Below are 12655 nucleotides of genomic sequence, written 5' to 3' on the forward strand. Positions count from 1 at the left end.
TTTTTGTTATTACTTTTATCGTCTTTGCATAGCTAAAGTGTATTTTTATAAACTAGGTGGGGGGGGGGGGGGGGGAATAAAAAATAAAAAAATAGCCAGAGATACCATGCAGGGTTTTTAAGGTGTGGAAGCATGTCTTTATGGGCTGATGAAGACTTGAACTTTGAACCTTCAATCCAAAAGGCTCAAACATTTTTTGAAATGTCAGTCAGTTTCAACCCAAAACCTTCTGCTGGAGAAGAGTGTTAAACGTTAGCGTCTAACATTTAGCACAAAAATACCGAGAGAGGATTTTTTTTTTTTAATAGGTGGGTTTTGCGTGAACTTTAACATACGACTATTTTTAACATCAGAATCCTGTAATTGTCATTGTCCTGCATTTGGCTTTGGTCACAGGGTTAAAGCTGTCTGGACTTTCCTTTAAGAAAAAGAAAACACGTCACTCCTGCTCCAACCAGAGTCAAACTAAACAGGATTTAGATCAAAGTGAACCTGACCGTCCTGACGAGATCTTAGATGGTTTTTTTGCATGGGAACGCAATGTTTCTTTTTTTTAAGTTAAATGTCTAAGTTATGGTTATTTATTTAGGGTAGAGGCAAAATACAAAGAAAACATTGACTCTGATGATGAAGCTATACCCGTTTAGAAAAACACAACTTCTCAAGTTTGCAAGTTTGGCCTGAAAGATCGCCAGGCCATTAATTGTAAATATTTTCTGCAGCTCTTCTGTGCTCTACAGGAAACTAGAAACGTATCAGACACCAAATGTAAACCATTATGTGCACAAAAATTCCCTCCAGAGCTCAGTGGAGGTGTTAAACTACAAACACCAGGCTATTAGATTCACATGCGATTACTGCAAAGAGGATTTCACAAAGTAACTTCAGGAGTGCAGCAGAGAACTACAGGAACATTTTGGGTAAAAAACAAACTGTTGATCTCTTTCTCGCTGAGAAGAATTTTTTTTAATTGTTTTTTTTTTTTTTGCTCATTCTGTTTATTTCACTAATGTCCACCATGAGTAAAAGGGTTGTGTGTTGGTTTTCTACGAAAAGTGAGCAAACAGTCGATCAACACGCAGAGCAAAACTGTGCAGCCTGGAATGTTCTGAGCTTCTGAGCATTTCTCTTTTTTTTTTTTTTAAACCACTGCTGCCCACAGATGAAAGTAAAGCTTTTCAAAATGTTAAAATCCGATTACAACTCCACGCACACAGTGGCATTTTACTCCACTTTTCACAGCTCCTTAGATGACTAAACATTCCCCACCTTCAGGAACGCTCGCAGTCGGTCCGTCTATGGGCTTTAAGGCTCAAACTCCAGATAATTTCCCCATGAACAATCAACGGTCTGAAGGCTCTGGGAGCGATCCGCTAACCGTGGCCAAATACTTCTGTGTCAGTTTTGTCAGAGCAGGATGGGGAAAATGTTCTGACCTGGAAGGTCAAGTTATTGTTGGGCTTCGAAACTCATCACCGATTGGTTCATTAAGTCTGTCAGAGGCAGATCTCAGTCACAAAAACCACGTGACAAAAATAAACAAACAAGCAAGCTGGAAATAACTGTGGGATGCAAATTTTCACTGTGACATTTTATAAGAGAATGTCTTCATGTTCCTTTACTTAATGAGAAACTTTATGATTATTATGATTAGGATTATTTAAGTTAACGACCTGTGCAATAATATATGCCTATTTCTTATTACTTAACAATCTGGGGGGTTAAATTTGAGCATTAGTAATATTTTTTTTGTCTCATCGTCATAATTATTGTTTCTATTATTTTGATTCTTCACACACACACACACACACACACACACACACACACACACACACTGTAGAAAATACGGAACACAAACAGCTGTCAAAACGACTTAATTAAGAAAGTAGTAAGGAAAAAAGATCGAAAGAAAGAAGAAAGAAAGAAAGGAAGAAATAATATAATCACACACTGGTTAGAATAAGTACAAAAGTGAATACAATATCTGTCTATCTATCTATCATATTTCAATAGGCTTGTTTTCAGATTAAAAGTGACTTTTGGAAAAAAGAAAAAGAAAAAAAACAACAACCTTCAAGTAGGTACCAGGCAAACTTTTCATCAAGCAAACATTAATAGTAAAAAAATATTTTTATGAGTCAAATGTCTCATTTAGAATGTTTTTGTTACTTGTAAATAAAAAAAATCCTAATTGACACAAAAAGTCATAAAAAATAACTTTGTGTAACCTACATAATACGTTTTTCTGTGTGTTGAAGCAGCAAACAAACATGTCACACGTGACGTTTTGTTGTTTTTCCTCGGACAGGAAAAATACTTACAACACTTAAAGCGGAAGTTTAACATAAAATATGTGAAATTTTAAAATAGATGTTTTCGCATTAGTAGCTTTTGTGTCCACCAAATATCGAAACTGTCTCCAGATGTGATCAATAAAAGGTTTTCTGGGCCCTCGGCTGCTTTGACATTTTTCCTGCTGTCTTCACCTGTTGTGTGAACAACAAAGGAGATGTGGGAAAAATCACCACTGGAACAAAAACAAGCTTCCCCTTTCCCTGAAAATCAGTTTTAGAAACACTAGAAAATGAAGGCGTGCATGCACAGATGCAACCAATAGGCGGTACTGTGCCATTCCTCGGGTCGCTCTCTCCATCTCCAGCCCTGAGGACATCACCGTATCTCTGGCTTTCCTCCTACTTGACCTAAATCCAGTTTCTCTGCTGTCCCTGACGGCAGGACTATCACACAGCCTGCGAGATAAGCTACGAGGAAACAACACTGTGGAGCTTTTTCACCCTCTCTCTTCCGCTCTCTCTCTCTCTCTCTCTCTCGGAGTAGTTAATACCTCTGCCTTTCTGTCCTCAGATCAACCCCAACGCGAGTTTTGCGCCTGGATCTCCACCAAAGGGACCTCTTGTAGAGCGTCGCGATGATTTACGTGGAGCAGAAAGAACTGACGTCTCTCCCAGGAAGGATTTTATAATATTCTCATCCGCGGGATTTTTTTTTTTTAAAGGTGCAAAAACCAGCTGGATCCATAAGCGCAAAAGTCGAAATGTTAGACGATAAGGCGCCGAGATCCGAACTCGGGGCTCCGTCTTTTTACATCGAGAATCTGCTGCGGACATCCGGCGCGGATTCCTCGGCCGGAGAGAGCGTGGAGACCTCCGGGTTCAAAGTTTGGGGGGCTGCGCCCTTCCCGGCGGTCAGTCGGGTGCTGGAAACGGGACGGCCGCTTCAGAAAGCTGCAGGTGAGTTCCCATCCTGCGCCTTTCTTTGCTGGCTCGAAACAGCTGCACTATAAAAACGACTTTTGGAGGATATTAAACTCTATCCATTAAAATTACTTACAATTTTGTTGTAGCCAGTTCGAATAAATCAGCTGCTTTTATGTTGGTAACACGCCTTACCTCCACGTTTAGTTTATTTATTTATTTTTTTAGCAGAAGATGTCGGTTCAGTCAGCTATAGCTATTGTCGTTCATTGTGTGCTGTGTCCAGAGAACAGCAGAGGCGCCTCCAGAAGGTTTTCAGAGGGGTGACCAGATGGGGTGCCTCCAAATCTAGGAGCTGGCATACCAAGACCAAATGAGACAACAGAATTTCAGCAGTTTTATAACAATGTGGCTAAACAGAGGGAGGCGTGGCCTGGAGTGAATGGGCATTTATGAAGTTTTGTCAACATAAATATTGCACCTCCATCTGTGCCGTTAAATTAATGTTAATAGAAAGATTTAGAAGAGTAGCAGGTGCCTCCACTTGTCCCGTCCCACGTTTTCTATTCTGTGTTATTTTCCTTTTTATTTTTATTTTCAATGTTTCAGATTTACTGTTGAACTGGGTTAAACTAAAAATGGCTAATTTCCCCTCTAAAGTAAATACAGTATTCAAAATTTGATAACAAGTGAATATATCAACTCGGAAAAATGTAAAAACGTGTTGTGACTGAGAAACCTTCTAAAAAGTAGGATTGTATTAAGCTAGTTTATTGATAGCGCTAATGCTAATGTCACTTGCAAGCTAACCTTTTTAACCCTGAGTTTAAGATGATTTAGTCAGTGTGTATGCATAATTTTTGCTATTAAAATGGTACACATGTCACTTTCTCATAATAAATTCAAAAGGTTTATTACTGTACCCCGCCTCTTGCCCAATGGCTGCTGGCGTCGGGCACAAGCCCCCCCCCCCTCACGACCTGGCAAGTAAAAGTGTTTTAGATAACGGATGGACAATATATAGCTTATTACTATTTCTCTCCATTTTAATGCCGTCATCACATAATATCCATTATTTTGGTCTCTTTTTAATGTAGAGCAACCAAAATGAATATAGATGTCTTTAAAATGTTTGAATTAACAAGTAATATTTTAAAATTCCATCAGTTTTATTTTTCTTAATCAGTGTAATAAAGGTTAAGTGTCCTAGATAGAAGAGCTGATTCTTTTCATTTGTGACAATCATGGATAATTGTATCCGGGGCGATGGCAACAGTGGGAATTGTCCAATTTAGACAACATTTGTGTTATAATAAGATAATGAAATTACACATCACCTCACCTTTATAATGTTTAGAGCTTAGTTTGGGACTCATGACCTGGATAACCCTTTTCTGAAAGCTTCTCCACAAATAAACAACCCAACTCCCCAATTAGTCGCTTCCTTTTGGGCCAACTGGCAAGGAGAAAATAAAACTTAAACAATGTTTGCTTGTTTCTGAGGACAAATAGCTTAATGTACAAACGCTAAGGCTTAAAGGCTCCTAAATAAATTAGTTTAATTTCTACTTTTTAAGCACTCCAGTTATTTTTACATTTCTGAACTTTACTCACTCAAGAAAAATGGTTCAGTTTTTATTAGTTTTATTTGTACAAAATGACAACAGCTGCCTGAGGGTTCGTAGCTTAGCTTTGGATCTAGTTCAACTTTAGCATTAGCTAAGTTGCTAAAGTGGGATACAAACTTCAGAATTTGCTCCAAAGAGGAAATTTTTATCAACCGCAAATCTTATGACAATTTGTAATGACACCAAAAAGAGTTGAGTTAAATTATAATCAACATGTTCAGGTAGGATCCGTTATCAAAATAAAAATAGACAAGTTTCAAGAATCTGACCATCATGGGACATTACATTTTTTGAACCAGATGTAGATTATTTTAATAGATAAAGCTACCAGATTTATTTATTTTTTGTGCGTGTGTCTGCTCTAATATTTGGCCGGTGTTTTTCTCAGGTGCAAATGTTGTTTTGAGGTAATAGCTTTTTCTTTTCTCTGGTTTTTCTCCACAGATCTTTATGGGTCCAGTGTCACAGATAAATGGGGCGTCCATGCAACACGGAGACAAGGGGATTGCCAAGTTTTACCAGACTCGGCAGAGGAGAGCGACGAGTCAGAGGAGAAGAGAGATGATAGTTTAACAAACGACAAAGAGGAAGAAACTGTGCAGTCTTCCTGCATCCTTGGGGAGGATAACTGTGATACAGGTCAGTTATAACCACAATGTGAGCAATCTCTCTCTCTCCTTCCTTTTTAAGAAAGAATTGTATTTTACAGTTTGTACAAGAGTTGATTTGTCATTACTTACGAAAATTGTTTTCTGATTCTTCAAAAACTGAAAAATTGTCTTCTTTTTGGCAATTTTGTCCAACTTTTTAAAAATTGCTTAAGTATCTTTTCTTACTTTTGAAAGTCTGATTGAACCTGGTGCATAAAGTCTCCGGGTCCAAACGGCTATGATACATTACAGGCTGATATACTGGTTCTCACAACAAAATAAAAAAAAAAACTATGAGAAAACAAACGAAATCTCTTTTTGCTCGCAGGAGAGGTCAAAATGCTGCGGAAGAAGAAGACGCGCACCGTCTTCAGCCGCACCCAGGTCTTCCAGCTGGAGTCCACCTTCGACCTGAAGCGCTACCTGAGCAGCACCGAGCGAGCCGGGCTGGCCGCCTCGCTGCAGCTCACGGAGACGCAGGTCAAGATCTGGTTTCAAAACCGCAGGAACAAGTGGAAACGCCAGATCACCGCCGACATAGAGAGCGGTGGAGCCGTCGTACCTTACGCCGCCCACAGGGTCGTCAGAGTCCCCGTGGTGTACCGAGAGAACATTGGCACGCCTCTGACTCTGGGCGGCCTTCCTCAGGTGTCGCCACCAGTTATTGGGGTCTCGGATCCCACCTGCCCACTGACTGGACACCTCACCCACCCATTGGTGTTTATGTCACCACCGATGACAGGACTGGTATGATGTAAGGAGCTTTGGACATAAAGAGACGCTATTAGCAATTCTAACACACTAATTTAGATGCTCTGATTTTATTTTTTTTTTATACCATTTCTCTTGGAAAAAGGCGAAGGGAGCCTGGTTCTCAGCCCAGGGCAGCATTTCGTCATGGGGCGGCACCAGTTGTACAAAAAACAATTCTGTCATTTACACATCAACTGAGTTTTCTGTTGGATATTTTTGTGTCCTGTTAAGGCTTACTCGGCGTTGAGAACTGTGTAAGCAGATATCCAGGACTAAAGTAAATTTATAGAGCTACTGAATATCAATATTCTCCATTTTTGTAAGGAATCTGGAATCTTTGAATCATCTGAACTACAAGATAAATATATATTTAACTGGAATAATCCCTGGTGAACAGGGATTCTTTTGCTTTTATGTCAGTATTACCACAAACATCTTCTAATGGCAACTCCCAGCAGGATTATACCTCCCTCTCAAACTTAATCTCAAACTGGCTTCTTCAAGATTATGATAAATTCACTGTATTACTATGGCCTTCACAGTCTTAAGATCTTAATCCGATAGAAGTATTTTAGGAAAAAGATTTATGTTGTAGATGTGCAGCACTCTGACAATTATCTAAGATGGCTGGTGAGTACTGTAATGTAGTTTCTTTTACTATTGCTATTCACACTTCAGATCGTAATGTTTTTTTATATAACCTGATGAAAATACATTATGGACTTTTGGATTATGGTTTCATTTATTAAAAGGGTCAACACTTACTCAGATCAACCTGGAAAAAAAAATGGACCACTTTAAATTATAAATCAACTATGACGATCAACGGTTTTAGAAGCTGATTTCTATTTTACCAGCCACATACGATTGATTGAATATTTAACTTAGGCTAAAATATCTCAAAAAGCAACTATTTTTGGCCTGATCTGACAAAATTCAAGGACAGTTTAGCAGAAAAGTCATTTATACTCGTCAGTCTGGGAAGGTTTTCAAAGTGATTTTAATGGGTTTGGAGCTACAATGAACCACATTGATACGATTCACAAATGAACAAAGAACGGCCAGCCGACCAAAAATACTCCATAAGCACCTCAACAATTCATCCAAGCTGGTCTCTACTGGAAAATCATGACTAAAGCCATCAGGACCTAAAATATGGGACATGGAAGAAGGCAATGATCCAGAGCTTCGATCTAACCTCTGACTGTCTAAGAAAAAAGAAAAAGTAAAAGTTTTGTAGTGACTTAGTCCAAGTCTGGACAAGTCAAAGTTATAACTTGAACCCATTTGAGATTGCATGATCATAAACAGGTTGTTTGTGCTTAAAAAAACAACAATTGTGGCTTAATACTAACAATTCTGTGAAAAAGGTGGACTAAAACACAATGAAAGATATTTTATTACCTTTCCAGGGACAGCTACCGTTTCCTTATTTAAATACATTCATCATTGTAGTTTGTTCGGCTTTCATAATTAAAGCAAAAATAAATAAACTGGGAAATTATTTTTCATAGCGTATTGGGAGGCCAGTTTAAGTCACACAAACCTTCCAACATAATCTCCCAAATTCCTTCATCGCTTAAAATGTTTACTATGTAATCACTATCAATCAGTTACAAAAACACATTTTATTATATGTGAGTTTTCACGACAATAATTGTAATCACGACTCATACCTATTATTATTATTACATATTTTGTTATTTAAGAGGATTTTCATACAGACCTTTGTACCTTTTTGAGTCACAAATGTGAATAAAATGTATGCACCAAGATGCACAACAGCTTCCATGTGTTTTGGATGAGTGTGCATGCACCAATATGAGCAAAAACTGAACTGAAATCCAGATGAAGGAGTTCAGAGTTCAGATCTGCATGGTTCTTTAAAAAACACAGAACACCTTGACGCCTTGAACTCATTTTTAGATTATCAAAAAAAAAAAAAAAAGAAAATCCTGTCAAAATTTCAGTTTGAGTTTTAAAAAAATCTTGAACACATTTGAATGTCAATGGTGCCTTTAATTACCAAGACTGAGCTCTGTGTTCAATCTAATCTGAATTTAATTTGCACTATTCGACAGGAAACAACACATTTATTTTCATGGCTCAAAAAAAAAAAAAAAAAAAAAAAAAGTTTTAGGCTACAATATGGCGACCCGACGTGAACGCTGATCCCGCCTCTCGTCTGCTCCTTCATCTCCACCAATCAGGAGCCGGTGATCCCGCACCCTTCCGGGATCACCGGCTCCTGCGCGTGCCAGTCTCAGCGGTGGAAGCGGAGCGATGCGGCTCGGAGAGACCGAGTGTGGAACCCAGCAGGAGCGCATGAGATGCCCGAGAATATGAGCAAAGAGGACGGGCCGAGTCGGAGCGCATGTTTCACATTCACCATAGACAGCATCTTAAACCTGAAGCAGCGGCAAGACGGCGCGCGTTTGGACGCCTTAAAGGAGCAGAGGGACACTGGGAGTAGGAGTGATTTTCAGAGGAGATGCGAAGAGGTATGGGACGTCCCGAAGAAGGATGACAGCGAGTCAGATGTGACAGGTGACTCCCATATTTCTCTACTTTCAATAAATAAAATAACGAACAGGATTTTATTTCTTTATTTTTTAGCAACATAATTATGCTTTAAAGCATGAAAGCGCACTTTAATTTAATCTGAAAAGGTTTAAAGAGTATTTCGTCACCTCTCTACACAGTGAAGCCCACAGTCCATTCAGCGGAGCGCGGGGAGAGCGCCGCGCCGCTCACCGCTGCCTCCTCTCCGGAGGCGCAAGGCGCGCACGGCCCCGAGCCGCAGCAGCAGCAGCAGCAGCCCGCCGCCGACACCAAAGCCGCGGTCAAGAAGAAGACCCGCACCATCTTCTCCAAGAGGCAGATCTTCCAGCTGGAGGCCACCTTCGACATGAAGCGCTACCTGAGCAGCTCGGAGAGGGCGTGCCTCGCCAGCTCGCTGCAGCTCACGGAGACCCAGGTGAAGATCTGGTTCCAGAACCGCCGCAACAAGCTCAAAAGACAGCTGTCCACGGACATGGAGGGCCCGCTGGCCGCGGAACACTTCGCCGAGGCGGGGAAAAACACGCAGCTACCGAGTTTCTACAAAGACAGCAGCCTGCTGGGCGGATGTTTGTTACCCATGCCTTTCCCCGTCGTGTATCCGACCGCGAACGCCGCGCCTTACATCTACTTCTCCAACTCTGCCAAATACTTTGGCCTGTTTGACGGAGACTGAGTGGGTTTGTTCTTGGACACTACAGGCGACAATCATCTGCGATCAGCTTATTTTAATATTATTATTATTATTATTATTTTAATTAAATCTCCGGCCTGGTTCAAAGGATTTCTCATCAACAAGTCCCAAACATGCATGTGCCACTTTTTTCTTTTCATTATTAATTATTATTATCATCATCATCATCACCATCATCGCTGTTGTTGGAGTTCATCATCTTCACAGTAAAGGAGCATGTATCAAGTCTCATTTGATCGAATGTACCAAGTGATACATCAGCTTTGTTACCCCGCAGTAATACTTCACTGCGTGTGTGTGTGTGTGTGTGTGTGTGTGTGTGTGTGTGTGAGCGCGCTTCTGATTTTGTGTATTTATATAAGGCCTTATTATTGTTTGTGTTACAGTTTCTGTTCACTTGACATTTGATAAGACTGTTAAACTGTGAACGCAGTTCTAATCATGACAAAGAATTTTGCAATAAAATATGCAATCCATACCATCGCCGCTATTTGAACGGAAAACCCGCCTGGCTGCACATTTACTAGTCTGTGCAGACGGACTTGCTGCAGAAGAAAGTATTCCCCCCACCCCACTCTTTCAAAGGGGAACCTGTGCATAAGTACTCAAAGTAAACCTGATTTTTTTTTTTTTTTTTTTACACACCTAAAGTTTCTACTATATTGTCGTGTTTGTGTTTGTTACAGCTTAAGTCAGCATGAGGCTGAAAAACCTGAGAAAGCCAAACATAAATCCCATGATGTCATTTTATTTTTTGACAACTTTTTTTTTTAAAAAGTTACATTTTATTTTAACTGTCAGGTTTTTGGCAATAATTACCGTATTGTTTAAACTCATTCATTTAGACTGAAATATCCAAGAGAGATAAAACAGTGAAAAATATTTTAAAGTTACAAAGTGACTAGATAATTTTAAAAAGAGCTGCTTTCTTTGTAATTATAACGTTTTTAAGATTAAAGGAAAAACTGCCACTTACAAATATTTTAAGTAGCAAAGTTCTTGTTTGTCCTACGTCTATCGTGAAGCAGTTTAGTGTGAAAGATTCACAGTCACTGTTAATTAGACGGAGGTGGTGCTAAGTAAGCTGTGTCCAAGTATGAGAAATGAAATAAGGTTATGATAATCATTACTAGAAAACATCTTTAATCTGAATCTCCAAATTGAACCCTTCTTTAACAGTTTCCTATAAAAAGTTGTTTTTCTGATTTATTTTTTAATTTTTTGGAGCTGAAGAAATAATTAAAAGATGCTTTTCCCTCTGTGATAAACTCCATGTGGATACTGTGGAGTTAATAATGTTTATAGGGTTGTGGCAGAATATAAAACTGTACACTGAAACATAAAAACTTAAGTACATAAACAGCGCTCTCTCTCTTACAGTGATCTGAGGTGAATTAGACTCCAAAGGGCTAATATATTCTGGAGTTTACGTGTGAGTTTGTTTGTAATGCCGCCACACTCGTGAGCAGGAACTGGCACAGAAAAACAAACTCTTCCTTGTGCTGTTGGTTTGAGCGACGTGTCGCTGCAGAAACACTGAGGGAACCGGGCGAAATGTGTGTTTTGAGCAGACTCACCGCGATGCTTCTGCACAGATTTTTATTTTTTTTTTCCTCTCTTTCTCTAAAGAGGCCGGGGCGAGCCGCACTTTACTCGCCGTTTCCGGGTCACTTGTCCCTTCAGTGCTGGAGCCTCTCGCTGCTTTCTCCCTGTCACAGCCGTTCAAGGCCCCGTCGCTGTTAACCTGCTCATTCACCCACTTAGTGCGCCTGCAGATCGCTTGTTGTTTCTGCTGAATTCCTGTCTTTTTTACCTTTGCTGTGTGCACTTGCATCCTTTGCCAAAAAAAAAAAAAGAACAGAAAGTTTTTGTTTTCTAATGTCAAACCGGGGCTCATTTTTGAGTTTGAACTGTAAAAAACAACAAGTTAAAAAGTCATAGATATCATTTTATTCCACTCTATTTCTTTCTTTGTTCGTTTCCTTTGTGTTAATCCATACATCTATGCTAGAATATCTACTTTCAGGCCCTTGATGAAGCCGTCTAAACTAGACGCCAGACAACTTTTGGTGACTTTTAGCAAGAAGGGATATTTAACTAATAGGCATACAAATCAGCTTTTCTAAAATCCGGCCGTTTGCCTTTAACATTTTAACTTTGCTCAGTTTCAGATGAAAAGCATAACTTTGGGTTAATTTGTTAATGTAGGGTGGCGTTCATTTTTCTCCATAATTATTAACACCCATAATACAGATGTACAGAGGGACCCCATGTTAATTTATTTTCATTTATCTATTGATTTAGTAGAATAATCTAAATCACACTAAAGAACTTAGCAAAATACCAACTTTAAAAACTGAGAACAAATACTAAGCGGCGAACATGAAACACGTTGAAATGTTTTTAATGGATTCATTTTGTGTTGCCACTATGAAATAAACTCAGCAGATCTCGCTCTGTGTTGAAACCGTTCATAGTGAGGAGGTGAAAAAGGTTTTTTTTTTTTTTTTTTTTAAAAAAAAAGGTTTCTTTTTAGAAAACTGCAGCAAAGAGTAACTTAGTGTCGCCCAGCATCTATAAACAGAAACATTTAATGACTTTTATTAACATTTTTACTAGGGGTGCTAGTAATTATGGATCATGCTTTGACTATGAAAGCATAATAAGACAATATGCTTGGATTAGTGTAAACTTAAAGAGCCATAGATAGAACCAAGAGGAACTCAAATGTAGAATATTACCTTCCACAACATTTTGAACCAAATATAATTTTTGCCTCAGAGGTGGAAAAAAGAAATCTGTTTCTGACCAGTAACGTTTTACAAATAAATATTAATTTAAACCGAACTGGAAAGCATAAACCAGACAGTAGACTCAGGAAAGAAAAGAAAACAAAACAGGCAAAATATTAATGAGATCAATGATTAAGATTTTTTTTCTTATTCAAATATTAGTTGTATTGTAAAAGAGTTACTTCTGTGTGTGTGTGTGTGTGTGTGTGTGTGTGTGTGTGTGCGTGCGTGCGTGTATTCTAAAAATAATTTGGTGGGCATATATCCAAAGAAATCCCATAAATAAATAATATTTTAATTTAAATTAATGTTTTTCAGCAGTGAAATTACACTTCGCACGTCTGATGATATTCTTACAAAGCTG

At 39.0% G+C, this 12655-nt stretch overlaps 2 protein-coding genes across 2 annotated transcripts; both read left to right on the plus strand.

The window, feature by feature from the left end:
• Nucleotides 1-2567: 2567 nt before the first annotated feature.
• Nucleotides 2568-8025, plus strand: LOC106945760 (homeobox protein HMX1). The gene is made up of 3 exons (XM_015029676.1): nt 2568-3251; nt 5288-5482; nt 5822-8025. The coding sequence occupies exons 1-3, from the start codon at nt 3056-3058 to the stop codon at nt 6244-6246; spliced, it is 816 nt and encodes a 271-aa protein (XP_014885162.1). The 5' UTR covers nt 2568-3055; the 3' UTR covers nt 6247-8025.
• A 266-nt stretch (nt 8026-8291) lies between these two features.
• On the plus strand, nt 8292-10069 carry LOC106945761 (homeobox protein HMX2-like). The gene is made up of 2 exons (XM_015029677.1): nt 8292-8793; nt 8949-10069. The coding sequence occupies exons 1-2, from the start codon at nt 8577-8579 to the stop codon at nt 9479-9481; spliced, it is 750 nt and encodes a 249-aa protein (XP_014885163.1). The 5' UTR covers nt 8292-8576; the 3' UTR covers nt 9482-10069.
• The last annotated feature ends 2586 nt before the right edge of the window (nt 10070-12655 follow it).

The sequence above is a fragment of the Poecilia latipinna genome, unplaced genomic scaffold, assembly GCF_001443285.1.
Source record: "Poecilia latipinna isolate Pla-1442-1.1 unplaced genomic scaffold, P_latipinna-1.0 Scaffold160, whole genome shotgun sequence".
NCBI classification, from domain to species: domain Eukaryota; kingdom Metazoa; phylum Chordata; class Actinopteri; order Cyprinodontiformes; family Poeciliidae; genus Poecilia; species Poecilia latipinna.

Coding starts and splice junctions, on each gene's coding strand:
- LOC106945760 (XM_015029676.1), top strand. CDS start 3,056: ATGTTAGACGATAAGGCGCCGAGATCCGAACTCGGGGCTCCGTCTTTT. Junction 3,252..5,287: donor GCCGCTTCAGAAAGCTGCAG/GTGAGTTCCCAT, acceptor TTTTCTCCACAG/ATCTTTATGGGTCCAGTGTC. Junction 5,483..5,821: donor GGAGGATAACTGTGATACAG/GTCAGTTATAAC, acceptor TTTTGCTCGCAG/GAGAGGTCAAAATGCTGCGG.
- LOC106945761 (XM_015029677.1), top strand. CDS start 8,577: ATGCCCGAGAATATGAGCAAAGAGGACGGGCCGAGTCGGAGCGCATGT. Junction 8,794..8,948: donor CAGCGAGTCAGATGTGACAG/GTGACTCCCATA, acceptor CTCTCTACACAG/TGAAGCCCACAGTCCATTCA.